Raw genomic sequence first — 16,370 nt, 5'->3', positions numbered from 1 at the left:
TCAGGCCAAGAATGAGGGAAAGAGGCCAGAGCCATGGCATCTCTGGGGACTCTGGGAGTGAGGTGCCTGAGTGGCATCAGGATCTCTGCCTAGGGACACGGGATCATCTGTGCCCTCCTTGCTGGTTAAGTCACAGTTCAGGCTGGGTATCTGTGGGAGAGGAAAGAGCCTATTCACAGACTCCCCCTGCAGAGCTGACGATTAGCAATTAACCAGGAGGAATCTCCGGGATGAAGTTAATTGGGGAACAGAGGGAGGGAAGCTAGGATTCTAGGGACTTTGCCCTTGACCCAAAGGTATAAAGAGAAGGTCCCAGCTTCTCCTCAGGCTCCTAGGGCTTCCCTGAGCTGCTGGGCAGGAGCTGAAACACAGAACACCAAGGTGAGTCCAGAGTCCCCCATCCCAATCCCATCCCCATCTCAGCAGAAAATGGGCCCCTCACCTCTGTCCTTACTGTGCTCCCATTCCCGTTCCCTGTAACATCTCGGTCCCAGCCCAGCCTGGCTCACTGCCTCAGAGTCTGTAGAATGGACTCATGCTCTTCCAGGGCTTGGAGTTCAGCTCTGCATGGTCCCCAGCCCCAACAGTCAGGACCCTTGGAATAAGGTTGGGGGTGGAGGGTGGGGGTGCTGAAGTAGACGGGGGTACTCCCACCCCAACAGCCACCTAGAACTCCTGGGGCAGTTCCAGGGGTCCTAAAGCAAATTGGAGACTTCCCAGACTTGGGGTCAGGGTGGGGACCCTCCCTAACTAAACCAGTCCTGGTTTGAGCCTCATACATGGCAGAAAGTCCCGTCAGTGTTTGTTTATTGCTGGGGCGGGGGAGGGTAGGGATGGATAGGGAAAGAGGTGCACTTGTGAGGGTGAACCCCTGTACCTCTGGGACACCTCTGGTGGTACCTTCCTCTGTCATGAGAATGCTTGCTCCTGTTGCCACGTTCCATCCATCTGAGGGATTATTTCATTGACATCTGTTTCTCTGCTAGACTTGGAGCTTCCTGGGGGCAGAAGCTGTACCTGTTTAGCTAGCTGTACTCCAGCATCGAGCCCAGTGCCCTAGAAAGAGTAGGTGCTCAATAAATACTTGCTGAATGAATGAATCCCCAAATCTGTGCTGAGCACCTGTGTGCCTCTCTGGGTGTGTGTGGTGGTGGAGGGTATGCTTCGCTGGGGGTGTGTTCGGGATCACACACCACGGGCGTTTGTGCGAGTGCATGGGTGTGGATGTAGGGGGATGAGTGTGTGAGTGTGTGTCAGTTTCCAGGACACAGCAGTCATCACTCAGTGTTGCCATGCCTCTGACACACAGGCCCACAGCGTGCACCTGAGATGATGTCTTACAGAGAGAAGCTGGGGGGCCGGGCTGTCTCCCCACTCCCCGTTCGTGGGGGGCACATGATGCATGGAGCGGCCTTTGCCTACGTGCCCAGCCCACAGGGTGAGTGCTACTCCCACCCCTGGACCCTGTTTGCCCTCTGTTGCATACGTCCCCACCCCGGAGGGAGGACTCTAGCCCTCCGCCCAACCCCTCCAACCCTCTCTGGGAAATGGGGCCTCAGGGAAATCCTGATCAGCCTCGTTCCCCAGTCTTGCACAGGATTCCAGGGACCTCAGCCTATGGCTTCCCCAGCATGGGCCCCGTGGCCCTCCCAGAGCATGGCTGCCCCTACGGGGAGGTTGTGGAGTGCCACGACCCACTGCCTGCCAAGCTGGCCCTGGAGGATGAGCGGAAGCCAGGTGGGCCTGGGTTGGGGTGGCGGGGGTGTTGACGGTCATTGGCAGAACGCTGTAGCCCCTGTGCTCACGACCGCCCATCTCCAGAACCTGGACTGGTCCAGAAACTGCGCCGGGCTGGCGTGACGCTCCTCAAGGTTCCGCTGATGCTTTGCTTCCTCTATCTCTTCGTCTGCTCCCTGGACGTGCTCAGCTCGGCCTTCCAGCTGGCTGGAGGTAGGGCGGAGGGAAGGGGGCCAGGGAAGGGGCCCGAAGCGTCTCGGACAATGCTGGCTTATGTTCCCCAGGGAAGGTGGCTGGTGACATCTTCAAGGACAACGCCATCCTGTCCAACCCGGTGGCAGGCCTGGTGGTGGGGATCCTGGTGACTGTGCTGGTACAGAGCTCCAGCACCTCCACGTCCATCGTGGTCAGCATGGTTTCCTCTGGCTGTGAGTTGGCCCACCAGGGTCAGGGAGAGTGCAGGGGGTGAGGGTGGTTCGATCCTGGACCTGGGGCTCTGGGTGGGAATAGCAGGAGACAGGGGCAGAGGACAATGGGCAGCTCTGGCATCTCCCACTCTATTCTCCAAAGCGTGGCCTCGAGTCTCAGCCAGGCGGGGTGCCCAGGAGCCAGGAAGGATGGCAAATGGGGAGTACAGGCCCAGGAAGGCTCACCTTCATATCGCCACACAGTCACTCATTCCATCAGTTGGGGGGACAGAACCAGAGGAATCAGAGAAACAGAACCTGCAGGAGGTATAGAGACATCTACGATTTATCTCCAGGAGCTGACTATTGTGATTGCGAGGCAGGCTGGGCAGGCCACGGGGAAGGGCAGGCCAGAACTCATAGGCAAAAGCCGATACTGCAGGGCACAGGTGGAATTTCCTCTCGGGGAAGCCTCAGTTTTGCTCTTGGGGCCTTTCATCTCACTGGATGAGGCCCACCCAGATTACTGAGGTTAATCTCTTTTCCTTAAGGTCAACTGATGGTTGAGGGAAATCACAGCAACATCTAGATCAGAGTTGCATTGAGTAACTGGGTACTAGCCAAGCTGATACATGAAACTGACATCACACTCAGGTACATATGTGCACACACAAGCACAGAGGCACAATTGCATATAGGACCCGTGTCCTCATGGACACGTACCCACACACACATTCACATATTCGCAGGGGCAGTACGCATATGTGAACGTCAGTTTACATGCATGCACACAGCACATGCCCCTCGTACCTGTGATGCCAAAGCTGAGCAGAGTCAGCGGCGTGGCAGGAATGCCTGCTGGGGTGGGACTGTGGGCCACGGGTCTGACAGGAGGAACTGTGGGGGCAGGAGTTGGGTGGCAGCCCCTCCCAGTTTCTGCCTTCTTCTACCAGTGCTGGAGGTGAGCTCTGCCATCCCCATCATCATGGGCTCCAACATCGGCACCTCCGTCACCAACACCATCGTGGCCCTGATGCAGGCGGGGGACAGAACTGACTTCCGGCGGTGAGGGGGGAGTGGTGAGGGGCCTGTCCTTGTTGGGGGAGGGTGGTCCCCCATGCCAGGAGCCCCTAGTTGGAGCGTCTCCTGGCTCCAGCCTGCCCTTCAATGTGGTCTCCCTGCCCAGGGCTTTCGCGGGGGCCACCATACACGACTGCTTTAACTGGTTGTCAGTTCTGGTGCTGCTGCCCCTGGAGGCTGCCACGGGGTACCTGCACCACATCACTCGACTTGTGGTGGCCTCCTTCAACATCCGCGGTGGCCGTGATGCCCCTGACCTGCTCAAGATCATCACGGAGCCCTTCACTAAGCTCATCATCCAGGTAGAGGCAGGGCGGGCGTGGGGTGGGGCCCTGGGGGATCGTAGGACCTCACCCTCACACCCATCGCCCACACTGCCCACAGCTGGACAAGTCTGTGATTACCAGCCTTGCCTCGGGGGACGAGTCCCTGAGAAATCATAGCCTCATCCGGGTCTGGTGTTACCCAGACCCCACAGAGGTGAGTACCGGGTCCAGCCTCGGTGAGAAGACTCCCTCTTCAGACAGCTGACTGCTAGAGTCATGGTCTGTTTAAAAGCTCCGTAGAGACCTTGGCAATTCTTTAGCTTGGGAGGACAGGCAGGGGGCACTTTTGCTGGGATACTGCACCTGTGGCGGATATTGCTACACCCTCCCAGCCTCACACCAGCTTTAGGCAGCCATTGCTAATCAATTAGAGTTAGCATATCATTGAATTAGCCCAGATATCAGTTCTCAAAATGTGGGCCAATGGCACACCTATCACCTGGGAACCCACTAGAGACACAAAGTATCTGGCCCTTTCCTAGACCCACTAAATTAGAACAAAAAAAAGATCTGGTGGCGCCCAGGAGTCTACATTTCAACAAGCCCACTAGTTGGAGAACCACTGATCTGGCTCAACTCTGCGGTTTCACAGGTAAAGAAATAGGCTCCAAGAGGCTAGAAAACCCTTTAGAGCTTATTTTACTGCTTCAAGGCCCCGAGCGTGGGTCTTGCAGTCTAGGGCTGTCTCTCCCCATTGGGATCTAGGGAGTTGCTTAGTGACAGCTCTGTCGTGTTTGGGGGCCCAGGTAATGTGCAGAGAAGGGTAGGGAGAGAGTGCTACAAGGATGCCTGAGAAAACCAAGACCAACAGGGAACCAGCCCAGGAGCAGGACAAGCAGGCTATGGAGACCTCACTGGAGACACTGGTACTGATACTGGGTTCCTTCTGCCGGAGACTGCCGCAGGCCTGTGTCCCCTTGTCCTGTGTGTTCTTCCTGCTGTTTCCTGGCTTCTTACGCCTGGGATGAGGCTCCGTTTGGATCAGTTGGACACTCATTGACCAGCCATCATACCAGGCTAACAAGGAAGCAGGCAATTACCGCACTTTCTCATTCAGCCATCAAACAAGGAAAATGCTTCATCAAAACCATAATCCACAGTATCTACTTCCCCTTGATTGTGACATACAAGAAGTAACACCATTGAAAACGAAAGACGAGGAAACAGCACAGCTTCTTCCCTCCCTACTTGATGTTCCCGGACTTTATCCCAGCGTGAACAGAGAACATTCTTTCAACCGGCCCTGCAAGCTTCCTTTGCATCTGAGTGGCACACAGCTCCAACTCAGTGCTGAGTGTTGAGGCAGTTTGAGATCAAAAAGCGCATGCGGACAGCTTTTACAGTGGCTTTATGACCCCACTAACACGTCTCTCCTTCTCACAAGCACCCTGGGCACTCTCCGAGAGCTCTGAATCACTAAAATCCCCTCTGCTTCACTGCAAACCCTGAAAGACCAGAGTCACACACTTTGATCAAAAAGCGAGCTGTGGAAAGGAGTTCCTCAGCCGTGGTGATCCTCGCCTACTGAAATCCCCACCGCCTGCCTGCAGCTGCATTCGGCCAGCCTCCCTTTGCAGGATGCAAACGGGGCCCTCACCTGATGGAACCCTCAGTGATGCTGGTGAGGCGGACATGATCCACCTGGAACCTGAGGTCCAGCGACCAGAAGCAAGCTGCCCTGTTCCTTGTCTTCACACGTTCTTCTATGGCTCCTGCTACCACTCGCCCGCTCACTGGTTTCTCACCCCAGCCCTCCTGGGGAAACCTTTCCTTGACAGCAGGGTCCAGATACAATTTCCTTGGCCTGGAGAGTAGCAGGGGGTGGGAGGTAAGCTCCCGGTTCTGGCCCTCTCTCTGAGTCCCCTCAGGAAAGTGGCTCACAATCATGTACCCTGGCGGCTCCTCCTGCACATTTTTCCTTTGGCCGCTGAGTCTCCCTGTTCCCTTCTGACCTGTTCTCACTGCCTCCAGCTTTCACCAAGCCAGGCCCAACCTCGCCTGAGCCAGCCTCCAGGGCACCTATCTGATTGGCAGTCTGGGATTCTCCAGATGGTGAAAGAAAAAGCCAGAGGTGGTATTAGTATTCCAACAACTCTTGATGCTCAGGGGGTCCTGACGCTGTCCTGGGAATTACCTTCTTGTGTGGTCACCCTGTGGATTGTCAGCCCTACATGCATGGATGAAAGAAGCTTCTTCCAAAGACTTGCAACCTGGGAGGCAGGGATTATCACAACCCCATTTTAAAAAGTTTATTTACTTTTTGGCTGCGGTGGGTCTTCGCTGCTGCACGTGGGCTCTTTCTAGTTGCGGTGAGCGGGGGCTACGCTCTAATTGTGGTGTGTGGGCTTCTTACTGTGGTGGCTTCTCTTGTTGCAGGGCACGGGCTCTGGGTGCGCCGGGCCTCAGTAGTTGTAGCTCGATGGCTCAGTAGTTGTGATGCAGAAGCTTAGTTGCTCTGCAGCACATGGGATCTTAGTTCCAGGACCAGGGACCCAATCTGTGTCCCGTGCCTTGGCAGGCAGATTCCTAACCACTGGACCAACAGGAAGTCCCTCACAACCCCATTTTAAATAGGCTCAGACAGGTTTGTCCAAGTCTATGCAACTGAGGGGGGGCCAAAGTCCTGGCAGAAACTACACCCCACACTCCTGACTCTCCATTTCGACTTCTCTTCCAGATGTATATCCCACCCTATGTGTCCATTGCCCACTCTGCCTATCAGGCATGAATGCCACGAGGTGACCACAGCCACTTGGAGACCCTCCGGGGTGATAGGTAGGGCTGTAAAAGTGAATTCTCCTCTTCGCCACCAGATGGCGCCACTAGCACAGCACTCACGCTCTGCTTCCAGAAAAGCAAAGACCCTAGAACACCCCTTCTCCTGGAGGAGAGGCTGCAGTACAGGCCTGAACACTGCGCTATTTCCCCGCCCCACCTCCTGCCGGGACCGGGGGGTGGGGGGGGGGGGGATTCTTGGAGCTCACATCCCTCTGTGAGCTTAATCTGGTGGCTCAGATGGCCAAGAGTCTGCCTGCAATGCAGGAGACCTGGGTTCAATCCCTGGGTTGGGAAGATCCTCTGGAGAAGGAAATGGCAACCCATTCCAGTATTCTTGCCTGGAGAATCCCGTGGACAGAGGAGCCTGGAGGGCCACAGTCCATGAGCTCACAAAGAGTTAGACATGACTGACAGCTAACGCTTTCACATTTTCAGTTGCCAGAGGTCTCCTTAGTTTGGGTTGTCTCTTCAGGCACATAAATTCCACACTTTCTTTTTCCAGATTTCTCACAACTAGCCCCTGGGGAGAAGTGGGCTACATTATGGACTGCACGCTGCAGACAAGGAAACAGAGGCTCAGAGAGGTTTCAAGTTTGGTCCAGTGTCACACAGCAGGGAGTGCTCAGCTGGAGTTTGAGCACAGCTCTTTTCTTATCCCGCTTTAGAGAAAACAGGCTCAGTGAGGTGGCATGACCTGCGCAAGGTAGTTGGGATAAAAAGCAGGACTGAACTCAGATCTGCCTGATAGCAAACACCTGGCTCCCTCCCAGTTACCATTGCTTTCCCAGCAGGCTTTTGCAATCAAGCCCATCAGAGACCATTTTCTCTGATTTCTCAGCCTGTGATTATGGCCGAGGCTTGAAGGTGTTCCAGGGCTCTGGTATGGGTGCACAAATGAGTGTGCTGCCCCACTCAGGGGAGTACATGCCGCTAAAATAAGCCCCGACTCAAAGTCATGTGCCAGAAATAGTTCTTATCTCTAAGAAGTGTGTGTTAGTCACTCAGTCACTCACTCTGACTCTTTGCAAACAGCATGGACTCTAGCCCACCAGGCTCTTCTGTTCATGGAATTCTCCAGATAAGAATACCGGAGTGGGTTGCCAATTCCTTCTCTAGGGGATCTTTCCAACCCAGGGATTAAACCCTGGTCTCCCACGTTGCAGGCAGATTCTTTATCTTCTGAGCCACCAGGGAAGCCCATCTCTAACATCTTTACATGACACAATTTAAAATAAAACATAAAAGAGCTGTAAACCCAAGTGCCATACCCCACTTGAGCCCCTCCCCCCAGCACCCAGGGAGGTCAGAGGGGTGTGAGCTGCTGACCCCCTAGGGAGAATGGGACCAGGGTCTATATCAGCTCCCACAGGTGGCAGAATGTGGTGACGGACGCTGTGGTTCTTGCATTTTGCTGGGGGCCCAAGGAGTCACTACCCCTTTCCAGGACCCAAGTTGTCCTTTGTGACATGGCTTTTCTGAAGCCAAGCCTGGCCCACTTTCCCCTTTCACTGACAGGATCCTGGGGGAAAGGTAAGGAGCCTTAGGTTGCATTTTTAAAAAAGAACTCCTTAGGGAATTCCCTGGCAGTCCAGGGACTAGGACTCCACACTTTCACTGTCAAGGGCCTGTGTTTGATCCCTGGTCAGGGAACTAAGATCCCACAAGCTGTGCCAGGAAAAAAAAAAAATTCCTAACTCAAGAAGGCTACAAAGGAGTGGTCCCCAGGCCAGACTGGCCTTCACAGAATTGTAAAGTACATCTTGAAGCGGTTGCCAACATTTACAGATTGGGAGATTTTATCTACATGTTTAGAGTTGTGGTTTCTCTTGTAAAAGCAGGCCCTTTGGCTGAGCTGGGCTACATCTCTAGACAGTGACAGTGGTCTGGAGCTCAGCAGCTGAGGCCCCTTTAGGGTCAACATGCTTCCCAACACCTCCACACACAGCCTGAGCCCCTCGTCTAGGCTACCTGCCTGGCCTTGGGCCCTCTGAGTAAAGAAACCTCCCCAGGAACCCGCTCCTCTTCACTGACATTAGTGGGGGAGGGAAGAAATATGGGGCCTGGGCCCTCTGCTCCATCCTCTCTGGACAAGGATTTGAGGAAAACTCCAGAACTTGGGCAAGATGCCTGAGGGGAGAGGATGAGGCAAGGGTACCAGGGAAGAGGGGTACACTGAGGCAGGGATTGATAATAAATGATGGGAAAGGGAGAGTTTTCAGAAGTGGGCTATGGCCAGCAGCATCCAGGGCCCAGGAGAGGTGGGAGAAACATGGACAAGACACCCTCTGATCAGGAGGCCCCTGCAGGCCCCGGTGAGAGCCAGATCAGTGAGCTGATGGAGTAGAGTATTCTGAGGGCCAACTGCAGCCAGACTCTCCTGTGGCAGATGTTTCACCCCCATTTCATCATCAGAGGAAGCACAGGGCAGGCAAAGCATCCAGGGGCAGGTAGTCACAGGGACCACCTGTATCCTCTCCATCCCCCATCTCTCCCTAACCCCCATTTTAGCCCCAGTCACAGAACACATGTTCCTAAACTTGCTATGTCAATCTCAGCCATGAAATTAAGATGCTTGCTCCTTGGAAGAAAAGCTATGACCAACCTTGACAGCGTATCAAAAAGCAGGGACATTAGTTTGCTGACAAAGGTCCATCTAGTCAAAGTTACAGTTTTTCCAGTAGTCATGTATGGATCGAGAGTTGGGCCATAAAGAAAACTGAGTGCCGAAGAACTGATGCTATAGAACTGAGGTGCTGGAGAAGATTCTTTAGAGTCCCTTGGGCTGCAAGGAGATCAAACTATTCAATCCCAAAGGAAACCAGTCCTGAGTGTTCATTGGAAGGACTGATGCAGAAGCTGCAGCTCCAATATTTTAGCCACCTGATTCGAAGAACTGATTCCTTAGAAAAGACTCTGATGCTGGGAAAGATTGAAGGCAGGAGGAGAAGGGGACGACAGAGAATGAGATGATTGGATGGCATCCCCGACTCGATGGACATGAATTTGAGCAAGCTCTGGGAGTCGGTGATGGACAGGGAAGCCTGGCGTGCTGCAGTCCATGGGGTCGCAAAGAGTCAGATACGACTGTGCAACCGAACTGAACTGACCTCTTCTCTTAATCTAGGTTCCCACTCCTATGCCCAGGGCAGAGGCCAACACCAGCCGGATGGTCAGAAATGCCACCCTGGAGAAGTGTGAGTACCCCCAGTATGCGAGATATCCAGCCCAGCAGGGAAGAGCCTGGCAGAGGCAGGGCCATCTTCCACCTGGCCACTGCTGCTTCCAGCCCAGAAGGACAGCTGTTGGCCAGCCTAGCTCCTGGGCTGGGGTCAGGCTCTCATGTAGAGGTTGAAGGAACACAAGGCTCTGAGTCCAAGAGGGTGGCAAAGGTTGGGGGCTGGGAGCTGGACTGCGGGGGCAGCAGCTTGATACCACTCCCCCACCCCACAGGCAACCACATCTTCGTGGACACGGGGCTGCCTGACCTGGCTGTGGGGCTCATCCTGCTGGCTGGCTCCCTGGCCCTCCTGTGCACCTGTCTCATCCTCCTTGTCAAGATGCTGAACTCTCTGCTCAAGGGCCAGGTGGCCAAGGTCATTCAGAAGGTTATCAACACTGGTGAGCCCCGAGCAGTGGGTGGGCAGGCCCCAGGATGGGCCTTCTGGATCTTGTTAATCCTTCCACTGCCGTCCTGTGTGATCTGGGTACCACCTTTGAGCCTCAGTTTCCCCATGTGAACAAAGAAGAGGTTGGACTGGGTGATATATGAGGTCCCTGAGATGCTGACAAGCTGGGAATCTGTGGCTGCTTCCGTTTTAGCAGGTGGCTCCAAAGGGATTCCCAGAGGCCATTGTTTGATTCAATTAACAAATAGTCATCAAGTCCCCTCTGTGTGCCAAGCAGAGAGTGGTGTGAGGGATACAGAGGTGAGCCTCACAGAGATGCCTCTTGTCCTCAGGGGGCTCACAGCACACACGGGAAGACAGCAAAAAAAAAAAAAAGATCGAGGAGGGATAAATTCAGATGAAAGGGAACAGGAACTGCCAAACAGAAAGCAAAAACAGCAAATAGAGTATGGAAGAGTTGCTTTTGATAGGGAGTCAGTGGTTTCTGCGCAGAGGTGACATTTGAGCAGGGACCTAAATATGAAGCAGTCAGACGTGGCCGAAGAGCTTTTTGAGTGGAGGGAACAGTACATGCAAAGGCTCTGAGGCAGGACTTGGCTGGGCAGGCTTGTGGCACAGATAGGTGGCCAGCCCTGCAGTGGGAGCTCGGTGAGTGAGGTGGACAGAGGCAGGAAGAGGTCAGCGAGGTAACAGGGCCCTGCAGGCTGCACTTAGAGCCTGGACTTGATCCAGGGCGATGGGGGCACTTGGGGCTTTGGGCAGTGACACTATCTGACTTTCACTTAGGACTCATGTTGAGCTTTGGGGACCCCACCTGGCATGGGCAGAGGCCATATGACAAATGCTGGAATAGGGGCATTTGTGGATCTGTGGGAGTTCAGAGGAAGGAGAAGCAAAGTCTGCCTGGGAGCTGGGGTCAGGGAGGGCTCTCCAGCGGCAGTGATATCCACGCTGAGTCCTAAGCATGAATATTTAGGAGTGAGGAAGCTATCCCAGGCAGCAGGAACAAGGGAGCAAAAGTATGATGGAAGCAGGCTAAGAAGGGTCTTTAATCCAAGATCAAGGAGGACCAGGAGAAGCTGCCGCAGTTGAGCAGGAGACTGACAAGGTGCCACTTGGAAGCTGGCATCGGAGACCTCCTCCCCAAGAAACGTCCCCGCCCCTCTCAATCCCCTCCCCCTGATCCTACTCTGATGTCTGATGGTTTCCTCGCAGACTTTCCCAGCCCCTTCACCTGGGCCACAGGCTACTTTGCCATGGTGGTAGGGGCCAGCATGACCTTTGTCGTCCAGAGCAGTTCTGTGTTCACCTCAGCCATCACCCCACTCATTGGTGAGTCCTCACACGGAGGCAGGGTCAGGTGGGGTGGGGCCGGCAGGGAAAGGCTAAAGGAGGGAGCTGGGGAGCCCGTGTCCTCTCCTCTGCCCCCAGGCCTCGGTGTGATCAGCATTGAGCGCGCCTACCCGCTCACACTGGGCTCCAACATCGGTACCACCACCACGGCCATACTGGCTGCCCTGGCCAGCCCCCGGGAGAAGCTGTCCAGCGCTTTCCAGGTGAGCTTGGGACCTCTCCCAAGGACAGGGCTAAGACAGGCACCGGAAGCCTGACCCAATGTAGACAGTATGTACCAAACAGTTTTTGATTGCCTAGTAGGGGGCACCTGCTATGCCAGACTCTATGGAAATCATATGGGTAAAGTATACCTCATGCCACCGTCAAGACCTTAGAGTCTAACAAGGGAGACATTACTGAGAACACAGGGTCAGACGCGACTGACGTGTGCGCATGCACACATGCCAATCAATGAACAAGAGTCAGCGGGATTCACCTTCTAAGGAAGGGGTGCTGTTAAGAGGGGGCCTGGCTCCATCTGGGGGATCAAGGACTGAGGGGCAGACAGCAAAGAGGCTGCTCTTCTAGGAGCAAAGGAGTAACGGATAAGCCAGGATGTTGCTCACTCAGGAGGCCAGAGCTTCTGAACCAGAAATCAGTATGAATCTTTCAGCTCCTGGATCCGAATGGGATCTGCTGGGGAACTCCTGAGAGAGGGGTTAGTGAGGGGAAATGTGGAGGGTTTAGGGCAGCAGTTATGTACCCACTGGTCCAGAAGTGTACCAGTGTTTCACTGGGGGCATGCTAGCCCTGAGTGCTGACTTTCCTGCTGCCCAGAGCTGGTGGTCCCCTGTGATCTAATCCTGACTCGGGAGCTAGGGCCCGTGCCCGCCTCCACCCCTCTGCCCTCTCCCCTGCAGATTGCCCTCTGCCACTTCTTCTTCAACATCTCTGGCATCCTGCTGTGGTACCCCGTGCCCTGCACGCGCCTGCCTATCCGCATGGCCAAGGCGTTGGGCAAACGCACGGCCAAGTATCGCTGGTTCGCCGTCCTCTACCTCCTCCTGTGCTTCCTGCTGCTGCCCTCGATGGTGTTTGGGCTCTCCATGGCAGGCTGGCAGGCGATGGTAGGTGTGGGCGCACCCTTTGGGGCCCTGCTGGCCTTCGTAGTGCTTGTCAGCGCGCTGCAGAGTCGCAGCCCCGGGTGCCTGCCCAAGTGGCTGCAGACGTGGGACTTCCTGCCCCCATGGATGCACTCCCTGAAGCCCCTGGACCGCCTCATCACCCGCGCCACCCTGTGCTGCGCCAGGCCCGAGCCCCGCTCACCCCCACTGCCCGCCAGGGTCTTCCTGGAGGAACTGCCCCCTGCCACACCCTCCCCCCGCCTTGCCATGCCCCATCACCACAACGCCACCCGTCTCTAGGCTCCAGCCCAGACAGCTGCCTGGAGCCAGAAGGGGCCTGTGTCTGAGATGCCCAGGGTGCAAGGGCAGAGGGGTGCATCTGGGCATGCGCCAGTGCTTCTACAGGTCCTGGGAGGTCTCGGCTGACGCAGCTGAGAGTCAGTGTATGTGCACATGTGGGGACACCGCATGCCAACTGCAAGGTATCTGGGTATGATTGTGAGTCCTTTGCATATGTATCTGGAAGCCTGAACTTGTGTCCCTGTGTATACGCAACTCTGACTGGGCTGGGTGGGAGTGAGGGTGAGTCCATGTATGTGACCTACAGCTGTTTGCTGGGGCAAAGATGTGGGTGCCTGAGTCACTGCCTGAATTCTCACCCCCTCCCTGCCACTTTCCTTCCTCCATGATACCATTCTCCTCATTCTCACCCAGGGTTCCTGCATCTCCACTACAAGCCCCTTCCTAACACTGTCTGATTAAAAAGAAAAGAAAGAAATGAAACTCTCATTGTGCACTTGGAAATCTGCTTGCTGTCCATCTGGAGGGGAGGAACAGATCATGGTTTGGGGCTCAGCAGTACTGTCTCCCCTCCCAAAGAGAGCCTGCTGTGCCCTGGAAAAGCCAGCCAACAAGCTCTCCCCAACAATCTTCTTGACCCTGCCTAATGAGTCCAATCCACAATTCAAACTCCCTGGAAGCCCCCGTGAGGGCTACCTTAAGGCAAGTGGAAGGAGGGCTCCGTGCACCTCTATCCCCCAACCCCAGCAGGCTGACCTCTGCTCTCTACCTGTCTCCCTCCCCTACTCTGGGATAAAATCAGTTCTCCAGAAACCCAGTGACAGGTGGGGCCCCGTCAGGGCTCCTGGAGGAAGGAGAGGGAGGGTGGAGATGGGCAAGAGAAGCCATGCCCTGGGCCCCAGTGCGCAGCGGGCAGAGACCAGTCACTTTCCCTCCCATCTTTATACTCTGCCTTTGGGCAGTAAACCAGGCTTCATTTAAGCCCACCCAAGTTTTTCAATTCCTCCTCCCCCATGGGACCCCCTGAGCAGAGGTCTGCAGAAGGAGAGACAAAGGCTGGGCAATGCCAAAGCTCCTCCCTCTAGTCCAGGGACATCTCTGGGGCCTTTGGACCTCAAAGTGGCAGGAAGACTGTGGGGCCCAGTATCTAGTTGTGATGGTCTACAACACTTGCCTCCCCACCCCTACATCCACCCCCTTTGAAGAATTGTGGGGGGATGCAAGGGACTGGAAGCCCCAGAGCTGTTCTCCAAGCTACCAACCCCATCATGTTACCCACCCACAGCCCTTGCTAGTGCTTCTTCTTGCTAGGTGAAGGTGAGAATTGCACTGGCCCCAGCTTAGGGAGTGGTGTGGGAGGGTGGGGAGGGGACTTCCTTTAGAGTCTGTCCCACACAGACTTGTGGAAGTTTTATGGGAAAGGATACTCAGGTCCGAGTTGGAGCATTTGAGGCTACCCCCTCCTTAGCTTGGGTGTCCCTAGGGACCCTGGGGAGGCACCAAGGCCTTCAGACTCTGGCCTAGGGAGTTGTCCAGAGGCAGGGCACCCATGGGAGGTCCTGAGATAGAGCCTGGAAGGCTGGGAAGCCTCTGGACTCATAATACCAACCTCATCAGACACCTTCTGCAAGGATCTAGTAAAGTACCTTCCTCATCGGCAATTCCCCCTACTCCCCCTCACAACTGGAGTGTGATCTAACACGCCCAGGTCAGACTTTATTCTGGATTGGCCGGCTGACCTGCTAGGTGCCCTGCGAGCGCAGCCCATGGATCAGCTCGTGCATCGTCTTGTTGAGAATGCCCCCGTGCACGCCCCGCCGGCCCATGAGCACGAGAAGCGCCCGAGGCGTGTGGCCCACGCAGATGGCGCGCCCGTCCAGACCCTTGGTGCGCGCGTCCAGCACTCCGTCGCCCTCGGCCAGCAAGTGGTCTCGGATGACGCAGCAACGGCGGCCCGCCACGCACAGCCCCGCCTGCAGGAAAGTGCTCCGGTCTGGCCCAGTGAGCACACCCACCTCCTGCGGTGAGATGGCCGCCAGCAGGCCCCCAGGCCGCGAGGCCCACACGCAGCGATTGTCCGAGTGGCCCACGATGGCCACGTCGTCGATGCGCTGGTCCCGAAGCACTGCACTGATGTAACCTTTCCAGTCGCCCATTCCGGCTCAGAGCGCGCCCCTCGCTTCGCACTTTCCAGGGTTGTCCAGCGGCACCACGTGCCTCGAATGCCCAGGACACTATGACGTATTCAGGGGCGTGGCTACGACGTTGAGGCAACCGTGACATCACACAGGGGCTGCCTACGCTGGAGAATAGGGTGAGGGTGGGGGTGGGGCCGCGTTCGTACCTATTGCCTGATGAAGTTTTAAAGTTGGCCTGAAGGAGGGAACTGCACAGCAGTCTAGCTATCAAACAACAACAAAGTGCTTAAATGATCCATCAAGAACAGCATGCTGCTGCTGCTGCTGCTAAGTCGCTTCAGTCGTGTCAGACTCTGTGCGACCCCATAGACGGCAGCCCACCGGGCTCCCCCGTCCCTGGGATTCTCCAGGCAAGAACACTGGAGTGGGTTGCCATTTCCTTCTCCAATGCAGGAAAGTGAAAAGTGAAAGTGAAGTCGCTGAGTAGTGTCCAACTGTTAGCGACCCCGTGGACTGCAGCCTACCAGGCCCCTCCGGCCATGGGATTTTCCAGGCAAGAGTACTGGAGTGGGTTGCCACTGCCTTCTCCTCAAGAACAGCATCAGTTCAGTTCAGTCGCTCAGTCATGTCTGACTCTTTGCGACCCCATGAATCGCAGCACACCAGGCCTCCCTATCCATCACCGACTCCCAGAGTTTACTCAAATTCATGTCCATTGAGTCAGTGATGCTGTCCAACCATCTCATCCTCTGTTGTCCCCTTCTCCTGCCCCCAATCCCTCCCAGCATCAGGGTCTTTTCCAATGAGTCAACTCTTCACATGAGGTGGCCAAAGTACTGGAGTTTCAGCTTCAGCATCAGTCCTTCCAATGAACACCCAGGACTGATCTCCTTTAGGATGGACTGGTTGGATCTCCTTGCAGTCCAAGGGACTCTCAAGAGTCTTCTCCAACACCACAGTTCTAAAGCATCAATTTTTCGGCACTCAGCTTTCTTCACAGTCCAACTCTCACATCCATACATGACCACTGGAAAAACCATAGCCTTGACCAGATGGACCTTTGTTGGCAAAGTAATGTCTCTGCTTTTTAATATGCTATCTAGGTTGGTCATAACTTTCCTTCCAAGGAGTAAGCATCTTTTAATTCCATGGCTGCAATCACCATCTGCAGTGATTTTGGAGCCCCAAAAAATAAAGTCTGACACTGTTTCCACTGTCTCTCTCCATCTACTTGCCATGAAGTGATGGGACCAGATGCCATGATCTTAGTTTTCTGAATGTTAAGCTTTAAGCCAACTTTTTCACTCTCCTCTTTCACTTTCATCAAGAGGCTTTTTAGTTCATCTTCACTTTCTGCCATAAGGGTGGTGTCATCTGCATATCTGAGGTTATTGATATTTCTCCCAGCAATTTTGATTCCAGCTTGTGCTTCTTCCAGCCCAGCATTTCTCATGATGTACTCTGCATACATGACTTTAAAAACAAAAAGAAAGGTGCCCTGTCTGGACAGCCAGACCGC

General features: G+C 55.0%; 2 protein-coding genes across 3 annotated transcripts; one reads left to right on the top strand and one right to left on the bottom strand.

Annotated features, from left to right (window-relative positions):
- The first annotated feature begins 311 nt into the window (after positions 1–311).
- Positions 312–13,196, top strand: SLC34A1 (solute carrier family 34 member 1). Of its 2 annotated transcripts, XM_043465783.1 has the most exons (14): positions 312–381; positions 987–1,065; positions 1,310–1,438; positions 1,588–1,737; positions 1,822–1,950; positions 2,022–2,165; positions 3,098–3,209; positions 3,331–3,526; positions 3,609–3,704; positions 9,453–9,522; positions 9,779–9,946; positions 11,170–11,286; positions 11,386–11,510; positions 12,210–13,196. In XM_043465783.1, the coding sequence occupies exons 3-14, from the start codon at positions 1,330–1,332 to the stop codon at positions 12,711–12,713; spliced, it is 1,920 nt and encodes a 639-aa protein (XP_043321718.1). In that variant the 5' UTR covers positions 312–381; positions 987–1,065; positions 1,310–1,329; the 3' UTR covers positions 12,714–13,196. The 2 variants fall into 2 exon arrangements, with proteins under 2 accessions (XP_043321718.1, XP_043321719.1); XM_043465784.1 differs by lacking the exon at positions 3,609–3,704.
- A 1,216-nt stretch (positions 13,197–14,412) lies between these two features.
- Positions 14,413–15,223, bottom strand: PFN3 (profilin 3). The gene has a single exon (XM_043465782.1). The coding sequence runs from the start codon at positions 14,867–14,869 to the stop codon at positions 14,456–14,458; it is 414 nt and encodes a 137-aa protein (XP_043321717.1). The 5' UTR covers positions 14,870–15,223; the 3' UTR covers positions 14,413–14,455.
- Positions 15,224–16,370: the final 1,147 nt, after the last annotated feature.

The sequence above is a fragment of the Cervus canadensis genome, chromosome 4 (assembly GCF_019320065.1).
Source record: "Cervus canadensis isolate Bull #8, Minnesota chromosome 4, ASM1932006v1, whole genome shotgun sequence".
In the NCBI taxonomy this organism is placed as follows: domain Eukaryota; kingdom Metazoa; phylum Chordata; class Mammalia; order Artiodactyla; family Cervidae; genus Cervus; species Cervus canadensis.
This window is presented reverse-complemented; position numbering and strand designations above follow the sequence as displayed.

Bases quoted from the DNA above. Each gene is read 5' to 3' on its own strand.
- SLC34A1 (XM_043465783.1), top strand. From the start codon at position 1,330: ATGATGTCTTACAGAGAGAAGCTGGGGGGCCGGGCTGTCTCCCCACTC. The intron at 1,738-1,821 runs GTGGGCCTGGGT...GCCCATCTCCAG, and splicing joins GGAGGATGAGCGGAAGCCAG to AACCTGGACTGGTCCAGAAA. The intron at 9,947-11,169 runs GTGAGCCCCGAG...GTTTCCTCGCAG, and splicing joins TCAGAAGGTTATCAACACTG to ACTTTCCCAGCCCCTTCACC.
- PFN3 (XM_043465782.1), bottom strand. From the start codon at position 14,869: ATGGGCGACTGGAAAGGTTACATCAGTGCAGTGCTTCGGGACCAGCGC.